The sequence below is a fragment of the Eurosta solidaginis genome, chromosome 4 (assembly GCF_040869045.1).
Source record: "Eurosta solidaginis isolate ZX-2024a chromosome 4, ASM4086904v1, whole genome shotgun sequence".
Taxonomy (NCBI): Eukaryota; Metazoa; Arthropoda; class Insecta; order Diptera; family Tephritidae; genus Eurosta; species Eurosta solidaginis.
The window spans coordinates 147,288,037-147,307,874 of record NC_090322.1 but is presented as its reverse complement, the minus strand read 5'-3'; the positions used below and the strand labels follow the sequence as shown (position 1 = coordinate 147,307,874).

At 40.3% G+C, this 19,838-nt stretch overlaps 1 protein-coding gene across 4 annotated transcripts in view; it reads left to right on the top strand.

Annotated features, from left to right (window-relative positions):
• The first annotated feature begins 202 nt into the window (after window positions 1–202).
• The window catches only part of LOC137250455 (uncharacterized), a 42,998-nt gene continuing 23,362 nt past the window's right edge, over window positions 203–19,838 (top strand). For 2 of the 4 annotated variants that reach the window (XM_067783312.1, XM_067783313.1), the window contains exon 1: window positions 1,261–7,985. In XM_067783312.1, the coding sequence (XP_067639413.1) occupies window positions 1,849–5,901 (4,053 nt within the window). In that variant the 5' untranslated portion in view covers window positions 1,261–1,848 and the 3' untranslated portion in view covers window positions 5,902–7,985. The other 2 variants (XR_010952966.1, XM_067783314.1) reach the window with 2 other exon arrangements.

The following is a 19,838-nucleotide window of genomic DNA, read 5'->3' as shown; positions in this document are numbered from 1 at the left end:
AAAGGTATTAATGAGGGTTTTAAAATAGTTGTATATGTTGAAGACATGATCCAATTTTCGGACTAAGTCCGCCCCCTCCGTCTGGCAACACCCGGCCAGTGCGGCCAAGCGCAGGCGGTGCAGCTCAGCTGTGGCTTGCCAACCACCACCGCGCTCATTCACAAATCAGTTTATCATTAACTACCAGCCCGTTCGCCACGAAACGTCCGAACCGCAATCGTTTGCTGTATTTTCTCCCGCCCGCCGTCGCGCAGTTTATTTAAAATTTTAATTTCATTTTTTATTTTAGTATAAATAATAATAACTCAAGTTGTGAATTGTGAGTGAGAAACGATAACTACAAATATATACAACATAACTAAAGTGTTTAGTGCATTTGAATTTTCATAAACATGGTCCTTTGGTGCTAAAAAGGTAACCAGCGGCAAAAGAAGAAAAAAGCAAAAAGTGAGAAAAAAAAACACAAATATAATAAAAACAAGAAAAACAAAAACAATTTTTACATAAAAACGCGGTTCGGTACGGCCACAAAACTATAAAAGTGCTTAACAAAAAATTTTATTTGAGAAAAAAATTGAACAATAGTGCACATACAATTAACATGCATTAAGGTGTGTGAAAAAAAAAAAGAAATTTTGAGAAATCAAAAAATTTAATAAAACATAAAGAAAAAATTTTACATACAAATACAACATAAAAGTTAACAAAATCTGAAATACGAGCAAAAAAGGGTAAATTGATAAAATTTTAATTTTATTTAAAACAAAACCCAAAATTTGGTGAAAACAACGGAGAAAAATTAAAGAATAAAGTGCTGGAAAAAAGTTTGGTCAAAAAAAAAAAAAAAAAACTAACAAAAAAAGTTTTAAGGAAAAGAAAAATATAATTATTTGGAAAAAAGAGTTTTTTTTGGAAAATAACGAAAAAAGAAAGTGGGAATTTTTTAAATATTTTTGCCCGCAAAACAAAAGAAAAAATACAAAAGAGCTTAGTGCAACAAAAATTTCATTAAAATATACAGAAGGAAAAAGGTTTTGGAAAAAGAAAAAATACATTTTGGAAAAAAATTTTTTGTTAAAACTTAATTAAGAAAGAAAGACGTATATTACAATTACACCATTACACAAAAGACACACAACATAAAGGAGGTACAACATTACAACACAGCATATCAACGAGGAGCACATTACAACCAAAGTTAAAGGACAACACAAAACCTACAAGTCACACACAGCTCATATAAAAATGTCTGAGTAAGTACTCTCGTTACCCAATATATTCCCATATATATTCCCTCCGTCTAACGTACGGACCCCAAATCTAAAATCCCAAAATTTATATACCCCTCCGAACTAAAGATCCGGACCCTGGGTATATAACCCAAATCAAAAAGCCTAAACGGCAAAATATTTCATTGGCTTACTCACTGTTACCAACAGGTACAGTCCCATCAAAAAACCCATATAAATTTGTCAACAAGTAAATTTGCATTCCCGTACCGGCAAATATATTTCACCCACTTATATATATACATACATACGTACTATATACCCATATTACTTGTGCTCAGACGCGCTGAGACAAGTACATATAACAAAAAGCCGGTACACATTAGGCCGGTCTCAAAAATTAAAAAATAAAATCCCAGTGAACACAAATATTATAATATTTATATTATTATATACTCACATTACTTGTACTCAGAAGCGCCGAGACAAGCCCGTATTAAAAACCAAGCGTACATTAGGCTGGTTTCAAAAATTTTTTTTTGCACTTTTGACAAAATTTTTTTCGATTTTCACAGCTTAATAAAAGCTCCCATTTATTAATAAACCAAACTAATTTATAATGCCGAAATCGTCGGACGAAACACAAAAATTGACCCCTGCAGATAAATGCCTGCAGAAATTCATATATGACGGTAACCAAGTAGAGGTTTACTACTCAAGATGGTCACCCTCCCAAGCTACCGATTTATCAGAGTGTATGCTTAAGGTCAAATTAGAAGAACTTGATAAAATATGGGCAAAGGTGCTAGAGTCCCATCGAGAAGTAAGTTTCTCAGATAATTACACAGATGTTAGCGGCTCGGTTGAGCAAAAATTCGCTAAATGCTTGGAAACTTACCAAACATGCAAATCAGGAATTTTAGAAGCCTTACAGCTTTTTAATACTGCTAGCACCAACCAACAACAAATACCCGCCCACCCAATAAACAATTCAGACGCAAACGGTTTTTATTTAAAAGTACCACCATGTGACACCGAAGTATTTCATGGTGGATACGAAGACTGGCCATCCTTTAGAGATATGTTCACGGCAGTCTATAAAAACCACCCTAAATTATCAACCGCTCAAAAATTATACCACCTACGCCTGAAAACAAAAGGACAAGCTGGGCTTATTGTAAAACAATACCCACTGAGCGATAATAATTTCGAGCTTGCCTGGGAAGCGCTCAAATCTAGGTACGAGAACAAAAGGATACTCGTCGACAACCAACTGAAGACGCTGTTCAACCTACCCACAATATTCGCAGAAAGCGGAGAACAAATACAGAAGATGCAGACAACAATCAACAACTGCATGTCAACCCTTAACACCCAAGGAATCCCGACAACGGACTGGGACCCGATCCTCGTTTATCTGTGCTCATCAAAGCTGCCCAGTGAAAGCCTTTCACTATGGGAACAATCCCTCAGCTCCCGGAAGGAGATGCCCCTATGGGAGGACATGAATAAATTCCTCACCAGTAGATACGAGGTAGTAGAAAGATTAAGTACCTATAGACCAGGCAAGGCGAAACCCCAATTTTCGAGTTTTACGCCACGAGCGGTGAATCAAAACTCGACCCAATCTAACAATAATAGAACCCATGCATATCACACGGAGTTCAATAAAACGGCTTCGTGTAGATTATGCAATCAATACCACGCAGTCAAATCTTGCGTTAGGTTTAGAAATTTATCGGTATCAGACCGAATCAAATTTGTGAGAGAAAATAGTTACTGTGAAAACTGTTTATCAACGTTACACCCCAAGAACGAATGTAAAAGTAGTTTCACGTGCGTTTATTGCCAAAAGCGTCATCACTCGCTACTGCATTTGCAGCCCAAACCCCAACAATCACAACCAAACCCCAGAGCTCAAAATGCCCAAGCCGGCACCTCTAGGAGAACGGACGACGAGCGAGCCTCAACATCGAAAGCCGCCGCAAGAGCCACCTCCTCCCTACAGTCTCAAGACAAAAACCCGGTTTCTTCACTCTTCTCGAGTAATCATGGAACCACCCTACTACCCACAGCAATAGTATCAGTATACTTTGCTGGCGAATTTCATAAAATTCGTGCCCTAATAGACCAAGGTTCACAAAAAACCTTTGTGTCATCCCGTATACAAAAGGTTCTTGGTCTACCCACAAAAGAGTCTCTCCACCAGATATCTGGAATGGGCGGAACGGTTGTGAAAAATGCCAATAAAGTCTGCCAGATAACATTCTGTTCAGCAGACTTAACCCAAATGATAGACGCACAAGCAATAATTTTGCCAAAACTAACGAAGTTCTTGCCCACAGTCAGAGTTTCAAACGTCGATCTCGAAGAACTGTCCCATTTACCGTTAGCCGATCCACAGTATTCGATACCATCGAAAATCAATGTGGTAATCGGCAGCGATATCACCCCGCAAATCCTCACCGAAGGGCTCCTACGAAATGTGAGTGGAACATCACTTGCCCAAAACACAATATTCGGATGGATATTAAGCGGCCCTGTAGCTGAAAAGGTATCAACCTTCAGCACTCATGTCACGGAATGCACCGATGACCCCATCAATCAACTTTTGAGACAATTTTGGGAACAGGAAGAAGTTCACCAAACCCAACAACGATCAGCAGATGATGAATACTGCGAAGCACTCTACCGGACAACCACAATTCGTGAGGAAGATGGACGCTACAGAGTCAAACTACCCTTCAAATCGGAATTTCCAGCCAATCTGGCACTCGGTCATTCACGACACGCAGCGCAACAGCAGTATATCAGCATCGAACGAACCCTCGAAAGAAAACCCGAATTAAGAGACAAATATTTTGAAGTCCTTAATGAATATTTAACCATGGATCACATGGAACCCGCCTCCCAACAAGAGATAATTAGAGATGGTAAATATCTATCATTTTATCTACCCCATCATGCTGTCATAAAACCCGACAGCAAAACCACAAAAGTGCGAGTCGTCTTCAACGCATCAAAAATGTCGCATTCTGGCAACTCGTTGAACGACGTGCTTCATACAGGCCCCATTCTACAAAATGGTTTAATGCTCGTCATACTTAAATGGCGACTTTATAAGTTTGTTTTCAACGGCGATATTGAGAAAATGTATCGCCAAATACTCATCCATGAAGAAGATAAAGATTTTCATCGAATCGTTTTTCGGAAACACCCAACTCTGCCGATACAAGATTTTCGACTAAAAACAGTCACCTTTGGTGTAAATTGCGCGCCATATTTGGCAATTCGAACCCTACACCAACTCGCCCACGACTGTCAAGATGAATATCCGCTCGCTAAAAATATTTTATTGAATGAAACTTATGTTGACGATATTTTGTCCGGCGGTCATAATATACAGTCCACTTTGAACTCTATGACTCAAGTTATCGAAGCCTTAAAATCGGCAGGGTTCCCTTTGAGGAAGATGTCGGCAAATCACCCTGAAATTTTAAAACCCGTTCCCGACCCTGATTTGCTAGACGTCGACTTCCTTAAATTCCGTGATTCGAGTTCCACAAAAACCCTTGGAATTCAGTGGAACGCGCTAACCGACACCTTCACCTACACATATGATCCACCATCAGCAGAAAACACGACTACAAAAAGGCAGATTTTATCAGCAGTTACAAAACTGTTTGACCCCGCAGGATGGCTTTCGCCAATAATGATTCTTGCAAAAATGTTGCTGCAACAACTCTGGATGGAAGGAACGGATTGGGACGAAGACGTGAAGCCAGGAGCTCTCCAAAAATGGACCTCAATTTATGAAAATTTACCTCATATCAGAGACATTAAAATCCCTAGGTGGGTACAGTATTCCCCCGATAAACTAATCCAGCTGCATGGATTCTCAGATGCTTCAGAAAAAGCATTTTGTGCCTGTATATATTTACGAGTACAAACCCATGAAAATAGTTTTTCATCCCATTTGCTAGCTGCTAAAAGCAAAGTAGCACCCCTCCAAACCGTGAGTCTTCCACGGTTGGAACTCTGTGGAGCAGTTTTACTCTCCAAGTTAGTGAAACAGCTGCGAAGTGAGCTGAATCTACCCCAACACGAACTCATTCTCTGGTGCGATTCTGCCATCGTACTGGCCTGGTTAGAAAAACCACCCCATACCTGGAAAACGTATATCGCCAACAGAACCTCTGAAATTCTTAAGAACGTCGACAACGCCACTTGGAGGCACGTTTCCAGTAAGGATAACCCAGCGGATTTGGGCACTCGAGGCTGCAAGCCTCAGGATTTAGTCCAATGTCCGCTATGGTGGGAAGGACCTAATTGGCTAATCAATCCATCAACTTCGTGGCCAAAAGATACACCTCACCACCCAACTCCACCCGAACAACGACATGTGGACGTATTCCACACCCTGCAGGAAGAAAATATAGACATACTCGACCGATTTTCGTCGTTTTCTCGAGCGCTTAGAGTCGTGGCCTATATATTGCGGTTTATCCGAAGAGCAAGAAAACTAGAAGTTCCAGCCACGCTCAACCTCACCCACGTCGAAGTGAATGATGCCAAAATCAAAATCATCATTCAAACTCAACGGAATCATTACGGAGACACGATAGATCTGCTTCAAACGTCAGGACCCTTACCCAAAAAAACACCCTTCTGACATTAAACCCCATGCTAGATGACTCAGGAATCATGCGAGTTTCTGGAAGATTAGCATATGCGGTGGATTAGCTTTAATGAGCGGCACCCAATTATCATACCCGAAAACTCTCGATTTTGTTCTCTTCTGTTAGACTTCCTCCATTCGCACCTGCTGCACGCCGACAAACAGCTGATGATCCGAATGGTACAGCAACAGTACTACATTCCACGTTTGAAGCAAAAGGTCAAAAAGATCGTCTTCCACTGCAAAACCTGCACCATCTATAAACAGCAGATGAAAACGCAGATAATGGCAGCCTTGCCACCCGAGAGGTCAACGTATTCCCTACCCTTTCATACAACAGGAGTCGACTTTGCTGGACCATTTATGGTAAAAACTTCTCCCCTTCGCCGAGCTTCGTATGTCAAAGCTTACGTTTGTGTGTTCGTCTGTTTTTCCACAAAGGCCGTTCATTTAGAAGTGTGCTCTGATCTCACCACGAATGCCTTCAACGCAGCCTTTGCCCGATTTACTGGCCGCCGTGGCCTACCCCACCAGATATATTCTGACAACGGAAAGAAGTTCGTCGGCGCACAACGCAGATTACAAAGAGAATTCACCACATTCCTCAAGGAAGTCGCTACAGACGCCGCCGAAAAGTATGCAACTCACTGATTCTCATGGAAATTCATCCCACCATACGCTCCCCACATGGGTGGTCTATGGGAAGCGGCCGTGAAAAGCTTCAAGATACACTTTACGAAAGTAGCAGGAAACCAGAAGTTCTCCTTCAAAGAGCTTACTACCCTCTTAGTACGCATAGAGGCGGTCCTCAACTCCCGACCGCTCTCCCCTATGTCCGAAGATCCAATGGATCCCCTAGTCCTAACCCTAGGGCATTTCCTACGTGGCGCGCCGCTCTTGTCGTTACCGGAGCCAACTGCAGAGCATCTCACCTTGGTCAACAAATGGCAAGAACTGAAAGTGCTTCACCACCAATTCAGCACACGATGGAAGAACGAGTATCTCAAGGAGCTGCATAAGCGGTACAAATGGAAATGCCCTCAACGCGATATTCAAGTTGGAGATTTAGTCGTGGTAAAGGATGATTTACTACCCCCGAACGAATGGCGTTTGGGACGGGTAATCACTTTACACCCTGGATCGGATAACCATGTTCGAGTTGTGGAACTCAAAACCCAAAATTGACTAATCACCCGTAATATTGCCAAACTGTGCGTGCTACCAACTGCCTAGCAGTGCCAACCCTACCTCTGGTACCCTCTGCTTCATGCCCCTAGCAATCTACATATAACCTACCCTCCCCAACGTATTTTTCTAACCCATTTTTTGAGAAATACGTATTTTTTCTTTTCTTGTCTTTACAGGACCCGCAAATCTACGGAGACCCAGAAATGCCGGCTATGTGGGCAGCGACACGCGCTAAGGCAGTGCCGGGCGTTCCTCGCAATGAAGCCTGAGGAGCGCTACGAGTGCGCGAGGAACCACCGGTACTGCATCAACTGCCTGGCAGTGTCACACAGCACCGGGGCATGTGACTCCCCGTCCAGCTGCCGAAAATGTGCCCTCGGCCACCACACGCTGTTACACAGGGCTCGACGCCAGAGCAACAACGCGGGACGCCATGAACACAACCCTCAACGCCGAGACCGGGCAACCCCGCGAGCACGCGCACAAACCCGCCAGAGAGCAACACAAACCCGATCGGCTCGTCAAAAGGAGGAGAAGCTAAGGCAACTAGTAACCGAGGCCCGGGCGGCCTTGGACAGGGTTTATGCCGCCCTTAACCCATCAACTCGTCGGGGGGGGGGGGGGGGCATGTTGAAGACATGATCCAATTTTCGGACTAAGTCCGCCCCTCCGTCTGGCAACACCCGGCCAGTGCGGTCAAGCGCAGGCAGTGCAGCTCAGCTGTGGCTTGCCAACCACCACCGCGCTCACTCACAAATCAGTTTATCATTAACTACCAGCCCGTTCGCCACGCAACGTCCGAACCGCAATCGTTTGCTGTATTTGTATTGTATAAATTTTAATTTCATTTTTTATTTTAGTATAAATAATAATAACTCAAGTTGTGAATTGTGAGTGAGAAACGATAACTACAAATATATACAACATAACTAAAGTGTTTAGTGCATTTGAATTTTCATAAACAGTCTATGTGAAGGCGTTTTCGAGATATCAACCAAAATGTGGGCTAGGGTGATCCAGAACATCATCCGTCGGGTACCGCTAATTTATTTATATATGTAATACCACGAACAGTATTCCTTCCAAGATTCCAAGGGCTTTTGATTTCGCCCATTTTACCAAGTTTTTTTCTAAAGTTATATTTTGCGTCAATAGACCAATACAATTAGCATGTTTCATCCCTTTTTTCGTATTTGGTATATAATTATGGCATTTTTTTCATTTTCATAATTTTCGATGTCGAAAAAGTGGGCGTGGTCATAGTCGGATTTCGGCCATTTCTTACACCAATACAAAGTGAGTTCAGATAAGTACGTGAATTGAGTTTAGTAAAGATATATCGATTTTTGCTCAAGTTATCGTGTTAACGGCTGAGCGGAAGGACAGACGGTCGACTGTGTATAAAAACTGGGCGTGGCTTCAACCGATTTCGCCCTTTTTCACAGAAAACATGTATCGTCCTAGAATCTAAGCCTCTATCAAATTTCACAAGGATTGGTAAATTTTTGTTCGACTTATGGCATTAAAAGTATGCTAGACAAATTAAATTGGGAGGGTGGGGCCGTGTGTAGAAGTCCACGAAAGTGGGGAAAGCTTCTGACCGCCATTCACCTGGGAATGGCCAGAGCGATTATTTTGCATGCGGTTCAAGCAGCTCACTACTGCCGGTCGCTTGCGGCCAAGTATCCTCTGGATAGCCGCTAAACACCCGTTTAGCGGTGAGCTAATGTGAGAAGGCGACAACCTGGCTAGGCCACTCTGATATAATCGGTTTAAGGGCTAGCCGGGGGAGATTTCATCGGCAGCGTCTGTACACCTCTAGGTGCGGCTGCAAGCGGGCGTCTGTCTTGGAGCAAGCGGCTCGCTATATAAACGTGCCAAGTAATATTTTCACCCCCGCTGAGCGGGTTGTGCGCTGGGCTTGGGACCCGCCACGTAAAACCATACTCCAATCAAATATAACAACAAGCCTCGGATAAATACACTCTCTATTGATGACGACTATGGCAAACGTTTGAAGGACAATGAATTGAGGGCATGCACCTGGAACGTCCGCTCCCTGAATGGGATTGGTGCAGATGCCCGGCTGGTTGATGTCCTCGTCAAAGCAAAATCTGACATCACCGCCATCCAAGAAATGCGTTGGACGAAGCAAGGAGGAAAGAAGATCAAAAATTGTGACACATATTGGAGTGGCCATGCGAATAAGCGCAGTTTCGGCGTCGGATTTGTGGTGGGAGAGAGACTTTGTCGCCAAGTGCTGGCGTTCACGCCTGTGGACGAGCGTCTCGCCGCTATTCGAATAAAAGCAAAATTTTTTAATATATCATTCATCTGCGCCCATGCGCCGACAGAGGAGAAAGACGATGAGGTGAAAGACACTTTTTATGAACAATTAGAACGCACATACGAGCGCTGCCCCCGTCATGATATAAAAGTCGTGCTTGGCGACTTTAACGCCAGGGTGGGCAAAGAAGGTGTTTTTGGCCCTACAGTCGGAAAGTTCAGCCTACACAATGAAACTTCTCCTAACGGACTGAGGCTGATTGACTTTGCCGGTGCTCGAAACATGGTCATATCAAGCACGAGGTTCATGCATAAAAAGATACATCAAGCTACATGGCTGTCTCCTGATCGAAATACTCGCAATCAGATCGATCACGTTGTGATAGACGGACGGCATGCCTCCAGTGTTTTAGATGTGCGAACGATCCGAGGACCTAACATCGATTCGGACCATTATCTCGTTGCAGCCAAAATACGCACCCGCCTCAACGCGGCTAAAAACAAGGAACAAAAAACTAAAGGAAAGCTAGACGTCGAAAAGCTTCAATCACAACAGACTGCCAATGATTTCGCAACTCGACTCTCACACCTGCTCTCTGAGGGCACAACTCATCCTGAAGGAATACAGGGGCAGTGGGAGCATATCTCCAAAGCACTTCATACTGCCGCCGAGGAAAAAATTGGTTACCGGCGGCTACGAAAAAACAACTGGTATGATGAAGAATGCCGCGTTGCAACCGAAAGAAAAGACGCTGCCTACAGGGCTACGTTAAAAGCGAGCGCGACAAGAGGAGTGTGTGAACGCTATCGTGAGTTGAAAAGGGAAGCGAGACGCCTTTTCAGGAAGAAAAAAGCAGAAGCAGAAAGGCGTGAGTGCGAGGAGCTTGAGCTGCTAGCCACCAGGAATAACGCCCGAAAATTCTACCAAAAAATACGGCGACAGACGGAAGGTTTTAAGACCGGGGCAAACTCCTGTAGGAATGAAAACGGCGACCTTGTAACTGATGTCCAGAGAGTGCTTAGATTATGGAGGGAACACTCCTCTGCTCTCCTAAATGGAGGCAGCAATTCACCGCGCAGAGATGAAGAACCCGATCCCGCAATCGATGATGATGGAATATATGTCCCCCCGCCCGATTATGACGAAGTTAGAATAGCAATAACCAGATTGAAAAACAACAAGGCCGTGGGCGCTGATGGATTGCCAGCGGAGCTATTCAAGTTCGGCGGCGAGGAGTTGGTAAGGCGCATGCAGCAGCTTCTTAGCAAAATATGGGCGGACGAAAGCATGCCCGACAGTTGGAATCTAAGTGTTCTTTGCCCAGTCCACAAGAAGGGGGATACTGCAAAATGCACCAACTATCGTGGAATCAGCCTTCTTAATATCGCATATAAGGTCCTTTCAAGTGTATTGTGCGAAAGATTGAAGCCCACCGTGAACCGGCTGATTGGACCTTATCAGTGCGGCTTCAGACCTGGTAAATCTACCATCGACCAGATTTTCACAATGCGCCAAATCTTGGAAAAAACCCGTGAAAAGAGAATCGACACACATCACCTCTTCGTCGACTTTAAAGCCGCCTTCGACAGCACGAAAAGGAGCTGCCTATATGCCGCTATGTCTGAATTTGGTTTCCCCGCAAAACTTATACGGCTGTGCAAAATGACGTTGAGCAACACCATCAGCTCAGTCAGAATTGGGAAGGACCTCTCCGAGCCGTTCGAAACTAAACGAGGTTTCAGACAGGGTGACCCCCTATCGTGCGATTTCTTTAATTTGATGCTGGAGAAAATTATACTAGCTGCAAAACTTAACCGCACTGGAACAATATACTATAAAAGCGTGCAATTACTGGCATATGCTGATGACATTGATATCATCGGCCTAAACACCCGCGCTGTTAGTTCTGCTTACTCCAAGCTGGAAAAAGAAGCGGTAAAGATGGGTTTGATGGTGAATGAGGACAAAACGAAGTACCTGCTGTCATCGAGCAAAGAGTCAGCGCATATGCGCCTTGGCAACCACGCTACTGTTGGCAGCCATAATTTCGAAATAGTAAAAGACTTCGTTTATTTGGGAACCAGCATCAACATTAGCAACAACATCAGCACTGAAATCCAGCGAAGAATAATCTTGCCAATAAATGCTACTTTGGACTAGGTAGGCAATTGAAAAGTAAAGTCCTCTCTCGGCGAACGAAAATCATACTCTACAAGTCAATTATCGTACCCGTCCTGCTATATGGGGCAGAAGTATGGACCATGACAACAGCAGATGAAGCGGCTTTGGGAGTGTTCGAGAGAAAAGTTCTTCGAAAGATTTATGGACCTCTACGCGTTGGCGATGGCGAGTACCGAAGAAGATTTAATGATGAGCTGTACGAGCTATACGCAGACATCAACATAGTCCAGCGAATTAAAACGCAGCGGCTGCGCTGGCTAGGCCATGTTATGCGAATGAAAGATGATGCTCCGGCCAAGAAAGTGTTTCTATCGGAACCCGCCTATGGAAGCAGAGGTAGAGGGCGGCCCCCACTCCGTTGGAAGGACCAGGTGGAAAACGATTTAAACTCCCTTGGTGTGACCAATTGGCGCCGGTTGACGGAGCGAAGGAGCGACTGGCGCGCCTTGTTGGACGGCCATAACCGTTTAGACGGTTAAGCGCCAATTAAGTAAGTAAGTAAGACAAATTAAATTAAGATGGGCGGAGCCATGTCCATTTTGAAATTTTCTTTTATTTTTGTATTTTGTTGCAACATATCATTACTGGAGTTGAATGTTGACATAATTTACTTATATACTGTAAAGATATTAACTTTTCTTTTAAAATTTGAATTAAAAAAAAAAAAAAAAATTAAAAAGTGGGCGTGGTCGATAATAAGAGTAACGTTCCTGCCAAATTTCATCATGATATCTTCAACGACTGCCAAAGTACAGCTTGCAAAACGTCTAAATTACCTTATTTTAAAAGTGGGCGGTGCCACGCCCATTGTCCAAAATTTTACTAGTTTTCTATTCTGCATCATAAGTTCAACTCACCTACCAAGTTTCATCGCTTAATCCGTATTTGGTAATGAATTATCGCACTTTTTCGATTTTTCGAAATTTTCGATATCGAAAAAGCGGGCGTGGTTATTGATCGATATCGTTCATTTTAAATAGCGATCTGAGATGAGTGCCCAGGAACCTACATACCAAATTTCATTAAGATACCTAAAAATTTACTCAAGTTATAGTGTTAACGGACAGACGGACGGACGGACGGACATGGCTCAATCGAATTTTTTTTCGAAACTGATGATTTTGATATATGGAAGTCTATATCTATCTCGATTCCTTTATACCTGTACAACCAACCGTTATCCAATCAAAGTTAATATACTCTGTGAACTCTGCTCAACTGAGTATAACAACAAGTAAGGAAAGCTAAGTTCGGGTGTAACCGAACATTACATACTCAGCTGAGAGCTTTGGAGACAAAATAAGGGAAAATCACCATTTACCAATCACCAAAATGAACCTAGGGTAACCCTGGAATGTGTTTGTATGACATGTGTATCAAATGAAAGGTGTTAATGATTATTTAAAACTTAGTGGGCCTTAGTTCTATAGGTGGACGCCTTTTCGAGATATCGCAATAAGCGTGGACCAGGGGTGACTCTCGAATGTGTTTGTACGGTATGGGTATCAAATTAAAAGTATTAATGAGGGTTTTAAAAGGGAATAGCCCTTAGTTGTATATGTGAAGGCGTTTTCGAGATATCGACCAAAATGTGTACCAGGGTGACACAGAACATCTTCTGTCGGGTACCGCTAAGTTATTTATATATGTCATACCACGAACAGTATTCCTGCCAAGATTCCAAGGGCTTTTGATTTCGCCCTGCAGAACTTTTTCATTTTCTTCTACTTAATATGGTAGGTGTCACACCCATTTTACCAAGTTTTTTTCCAAAGTTATGTTTTGCGTCAATAAACCAATCCAATTACCATGTTTCATCTCTTTTTTCATATTTGGCATTTTTTTCATTTTTCGTAATTTTCGATATCGGAAAAGTAGGCGTGGTCATAGTCGGATTTCGGCGATATTTTACACCAAGATAAAGTGATTTCAGATAAGTACGTGAACTAAGTTTAGTTAAGATATATCGTTTTTTGTGCAAGTTATCGTGTTAACGGCCGAGCGGAAGGACAGACGGTCGATTGTGTATAAAGACTGGGCGTGGCTTCAACCGATTTCGCCCATTTTCACAGAAAACAGTTATCGTCATAGAAGCTATTCGCTTACGAAATTTCACTAGGATTGGTAAATTTTTGTTCGACTTATGGTATTAAAAGTATTCTAGACGAATTAAAAAGGGCGGAGTTACGCCCATTTTGAAATCTTCTTTTATCTTTGTATTTTGTTGCACCACATCATTACTGGAGTCGAATGTTGACATAATTTACTTCTATACTGTAAAGATATTAAATTTTTTGTTAAAATTTGACCTTACAAAAAATTTTTTTTTTAAGTGTGCGTGGTCGTAATCCGATTTTGCTAATTTTTACTTAGCAAATATATAGTAATAGGAGTAACGTTCCTGCAAAATTTCATCATGATATCTTCTACGACTGCCAAATTACAGCTTGAAAAACCTTTAAATGACCTTATTTTAAAAGTGGGCGGTGCCACGCCTATTGTCCAAAATTTTACTAACTTTCTATTCTGCGTCATAAGGTTAACCCACCTACCAAGTTTCATCGCTATATCCGTCTTTGGCAATGAGTTATCGCAGTTTTTCTGTTTTTCGAAATTCTCGATATCGAAAAAGTGGGCGTGGTTGCAGTCCGATTTCGTTCATTTTAAATAGAAATCTGAGATGATCGCCCAGGAACGCACACACCAAATTTCATCAAGATACCTCATAATTTACTCAAGTTATCGTGTTTACGGGCGGACGGACGGACGGACATGGCTAATGAATTTCTTTTTTCGCCCAGATCATTTTGATATATAGAAGTCTATATCTATCTCGATTAGTTTATGACGTTACGGATTGCCGTTATGCGAACAAAGTTAATATACTCTGTAAGCTCTGCTAAGCTGAGTATAAAAAACCAGCTATAAAACACAAATTATTTGCAGCCTGTGGAATGGCATGAGCATTTCAAATTTAAACAACATAAATTTGTCAATTTAATAAAATAAAATAAAAATAAAGTGAAACAATTGTGCCAAAAGAGAAAGCAGCACAGTTATGGGCTGCTGTTATAAATGCAAAAACGCAATACCATGGGAAAGAAGCCTCTGCTGTGCGGGGGTGTGCGGAAAAGAGTTTCAAGATTTCAAACACCTAAATGCGCGGGCATAGATCAATCGAGCTTAAACAATTTAGTATCAAATGCATTTCTTCGATATATGTGTGATGAGTGTATACAGTACATACATAATATTGACGATGTGCTTCAAGAAATGAGAAGTCAAGTGAAAAAGAATGCAAGCTACTTAAGAGAGTTTAAAGAAGATAATAAAGAAACGCGAAATATAATGGAGCGTGAAATAAAATAGTTATTGCAAGCGGTTGAAGCGCGCTATGTAGAGAGAATAGAATCGCTTAGGGCAACGCAAATAGCTAGTGAAAATAAGATTGCAGCTGTTAATAAGAGCATTGCAGAATTCTCTCTTAAGTTTAAAGATCAATCAGTAGCTATGTATGTGTCGAGAGCTTGAAAGTAATAAAAAAGAGAGTATGAAAATATGCGATGAAGTTAAGGCAATCGTAAATAAGAAAGGTGGTGTTGAGAAAGAATCATATGCAGCGAAACTAAAGAAAAATTTGAGTTGTGCACAATTGATTCTGTAACCATAAATTGAAAATAAATGGAATTAAGAAAAAAAATAAAAGGGCTATTGCAATTAATTGTGTAAATCAGGGCTATTCATTTCATAGCACAATTGTGCCCTCTCAATTCACACGCATATGATTCGCTCTGTCGTCGTTAACTGAGTTAAGGCTCCATTACTGATACTTAGCATAGACTTGACTTGGCTTGCGAGCTGTCACTTACAGTTCTGTTAAATTAACATTGCATGTTACTGATTACTCAAAACTTAACTTGACTTTGAAGTCTGTTGAATTTTGATTTTCTATGTAAGTTCTAAGTGACGTTTACATTTTGAGATGCCATTTGTTTGTTTCCATTTCATTTTGACATTTTGTCATACAAATTGACATTTATTTAAAAATAAATTTCAACGCTGATTATGATGCCAGATTTTATGCGCCAAGTGGAGTATAATCGTGGCTAAGTTGCCAAGTTTACGCCAAGTCAAGTCAAGTCTATGCTAAGTATCAGTAATGGAGCCTTTAGTCGTCGCTTGGCACTTGGCGTAGCAACATCGGGGTGAGTATCGGCTGATTGGTATCAAAATATGCATGAAAAATTATGCGCGATACATATGTTTGTTGTTAGCTCGGTGCTTGCTAGTAAGCGAATAAATGAAAAATCAATTCACCCGCACAATCATCGCGACAATTGCGCTCTCACTAATACAGGTGCACTTTCAGTTTTGAATAGCCCGGGTGTAAATAGTGATGACAGAGGCATTTTAGCAGACGAAATCAAGGGCAAGCTTAGTGAAAATTATGATGTTGTTTTGCCACGTATGCGTTATCCTAAAATTCTAGTATGCGGGTTATCGTCAAAGATAGATTGTGATAAGGTACAGGAAGCAATTCAAAAGCAAAACGATATTGAATTTAAATATAAAAAGTGCACTAAAGTTTATGCCTCTCAAGAATCCTCGTTCGTTTAATGCGTATTTTGATATTGATGGAGATGCGTTATGAAAAAAAAGATTGAATATTGAATGGGACCGGTGCATTGTTTATGAAAGCTTAGATGTTTTGAGATGTTACAAGTGTTGGGGTTTTAACCACAAAGCATCCATGTGCAGAGAAACCCAGCAAAGATGTGCAAAATGTAGCGCAGCAGGCCATAATTACAAGGAGTGCCAAAATACTGTCGTAAAGTGTATAAACTGCATAAAAGCGAAAGCAAGCCTTAACTTAACTAAAATAAATATTGATCACGATACTAGAGACGCGTGTTGCAATGTATTGCAGAGAAAACTGAAAGTTGAAGCTGAAAGAAAGTTATATTAGCAGTCAGAGCATAACATTAGGTGCGTTTATTTTAATATCTGCGGATTATGTTCGAATTATGCTCAACTAGAGATATTCTCCGCGCATCAACGTTATGATGTGATATGCCTTACAGAAACACACTTAACCAGTGTTATTGAAGACAGTGAAATAAGTCTGAGCGATTATTCTATTATAAGATGTGATATCGAATCAAGGCATACAGGTGGAGTTTTGATACACGTAAAGAATAGATGGAGTGTGGAGTCTGTTGAGCTAGTCGCTCGTGAGAAAATATTTTGGTGGATAAAGGTACATATTAGTCAAAATAATAGAAAGTTTTGTATTGCTACGGTCTATGAATCACCTAACAGACGGTTTTCACCGGAAGCTACGTTTTGCGATTTCATTAAGACTGAAATAGAAAAGTTATCGAACATGACTGATTTGCTAGTGATTGGTGACTTTAATATTAATTGGCTGGAGAATTCTTCATATAAGAGGCAACTAAAGCAAGTATTTGAAGATAATGCGTTTAAGCAAATAGTTACGGACCCGACGAGAATTTCTGCTACATCAGCAACACAAATTGATTATGTTGTTACAAATGCGTTCATAGCAAAAGCAGAAATTGCAACTGAACGTAAAATAAGTGATCACGGAACGATTTGTATAGAAATTGGTAGCAACAATAACCAGCATAAAGAGGAGGATAAAATTAAAAATAAAAATAAATGTAAGGCGCGATAACCTCCGAAGAGATCTAAGGCCGAACTTATCTTCCAATTTGCGTCGTGCTCCTCTTGATTTTCCCTACAAATTGGCCGGACGGGACCTACATATTTTATGCCGACTCCGAACGGCATCTGCAAGGCAGATGAGTTTTCACTGAGAGCTTTTCATGGTAGAAATACACCCGGAGCGCTTGCCAAACACTGCCGAGGGGCGACTCCGCTTAGAAAAATTTTCTTCTAATTGAAAAATCTTATTTCTAAAATTTTGATGTTGCTTTGCCCGGGGTTTGAACCCAGAGCATACGGTGTGGTAGGCGGAGCACGCTACCATCACACCACGGTGGTCGCCGATAAAATTATATCATTAAAAATAATAGGATTTAGCAGGAGAATAATTGCTAACGTCTTCAGCCAGGATAACGTAAACGACATTCATTCTTACGATAACTTCGAGCAAAAGGCAAAAATGTTTGGTGAACACATTAAAGATGCGTTGCATAAAATGTCAAAAAATAAAATCATAAAGAGTAATGAAATCAGATGTGAGTGGTTTAACACATCATTACGTGAAGTGAAATATAAGAAAATTAATTGCTATAATTGCGCTGTATGGGAAAATAATCCGTCTGATTGGGCTGAATATAAAAAAGTAAGGATAGAATACTAATTAAAATTAGATAGAGAGAAAAATAAATATATTGAGAAAAAAATTGAGCAGTACAAAGATCAAAAGTCAATGTGGCAAAAAATAAAAAAATTGGTATTAAAAAAAGATTATAAAGAAATACAAAAAGTAAACTTTAATGGAACAGTAGTAACTGAAAAGTACGAGATAGCGAATCAACTTAACAATTTTTTTGTGGACAGCATTAAAGCTATTAATGAATCTATACCAGCAATGCCTTTTGTTAATTGGGCACAAACACCCAATGAAAGTTTCAGTTTCCAATTCAGAAAAATAACGTTAAGTGAACTTAAATGTTATATTCAAAGTTTGAATAAAAAGAAAGATTTTAATGGGCTCTCAGCACCTATACTATTGCAGGCGTTTAAATTTGTAGGACCAATAATGGTTGCGCTGATTAATGAATCATTCACGAAAGGCATTTTCCCAGAAAATTGGAAAGAATACAGAGTTGTTCCAATAGAGAAAGTAAAGAACGCGATCAAGCCAGAAGATTTTCGGCCGATTAACACATTGATAATGGAAAGTAGAATCATTGAAACAATTGTTCATGAGCAACTGGTGCAATATTTTGAAAGAAACGAGTTATTCGGAGAATCTGGGTTCAGAAAAAAACATAGCTGTGAATCACTTATAAATTTAGTGATTATCAGATGGAAAACACATGTTGATAGAAAAAAAATAATAGCAGCAGTATTTCTCGATTTTCAAAGAGCGTTTGAAACCTTGGATAGAGGGATATTAATAAAAAAACTGCAACAATACGGAATATCCCTGCCGGAGCTTCAATGGTTTTGAAAGCTATTTGACTGGCAGATATCAACGGACTAAGGTGGGAGAATGTGTATCCGGCACTATTTCGGTGAACCTTGGTGTGCCACAAGGCTCTACATTAGGTGCATTATTATTTATAATTTACGTTAACGATATCGAAAAAGTCTTGCAGAATTCAAATGTATGTTTGTTCGCTGATGATACGTTATTATATATATCAGCTAATTCAGGTGATGAGTGTATAGATAAACTTAATGCAGACATTATCAGAGTTGAAGGTTATTTAAAAATGAATAAACTAAAACTTAATGTAAAGAAGACAAAATGGATGATGGTCAATGGTAGATCCAACAAAAATATTTCTATAAATTGTGAATATATAGAGAGAGTAGACCAAATTAAGTATCTAGGAGTTATTATTGATAGCAAACTTAAGTTAATTCTGCATATAGATTATGGTTGCAAAAAAATAGCAAAAAAGATTAATTTTGTTAAAAGAATACGGAAACAAGTTTCAACTATGTGTGCAACAAATATTTACGACACGATCGTTAAACCACATTTTGAATATTGTTCCACTATCCATTTCTTAAGCACAATGTCAAGTATAGATAGAATGCAAAAACTCCAAAATAAAGCTATGAGATCTATTCTAAAATGTAGTGTAATGACATCGATTTCAACGCTTCTTGAATCGTTGAAATGGATGTCTGTAAATCAGCGTGTTATGTTTAACGCGTTATGCTTTATGCTTAAAATTAAATATAATTTTTTGCCAAGATATTTAACGTCCGAGATATGCTATGTAGCTGATATACAACCATATCCCCTTAGGAACAATATTGATTTTAGAAGACCACCTCTAATGTCAGGTGCGGCACAAAATAGTTTGTTTTATAAAGGAGCTAGCTTATTTAATTCATTGCCGATGGAAATTAAGTCTGAATCTAATATGTATATATTTAAGTGAAAAGTGATTGAATTTGGTAAAGTTAATTATGATTAAGATTTGAAATGTAATTATGAATTACTACATTATACTTATTTTTTTAAAAGTAGCTAAATTGCTAAATAAATAAACTCTACTACTACTACTACTAAAATTGTTTTAAGACAAAACCAAAAAAGGTTCAAAAA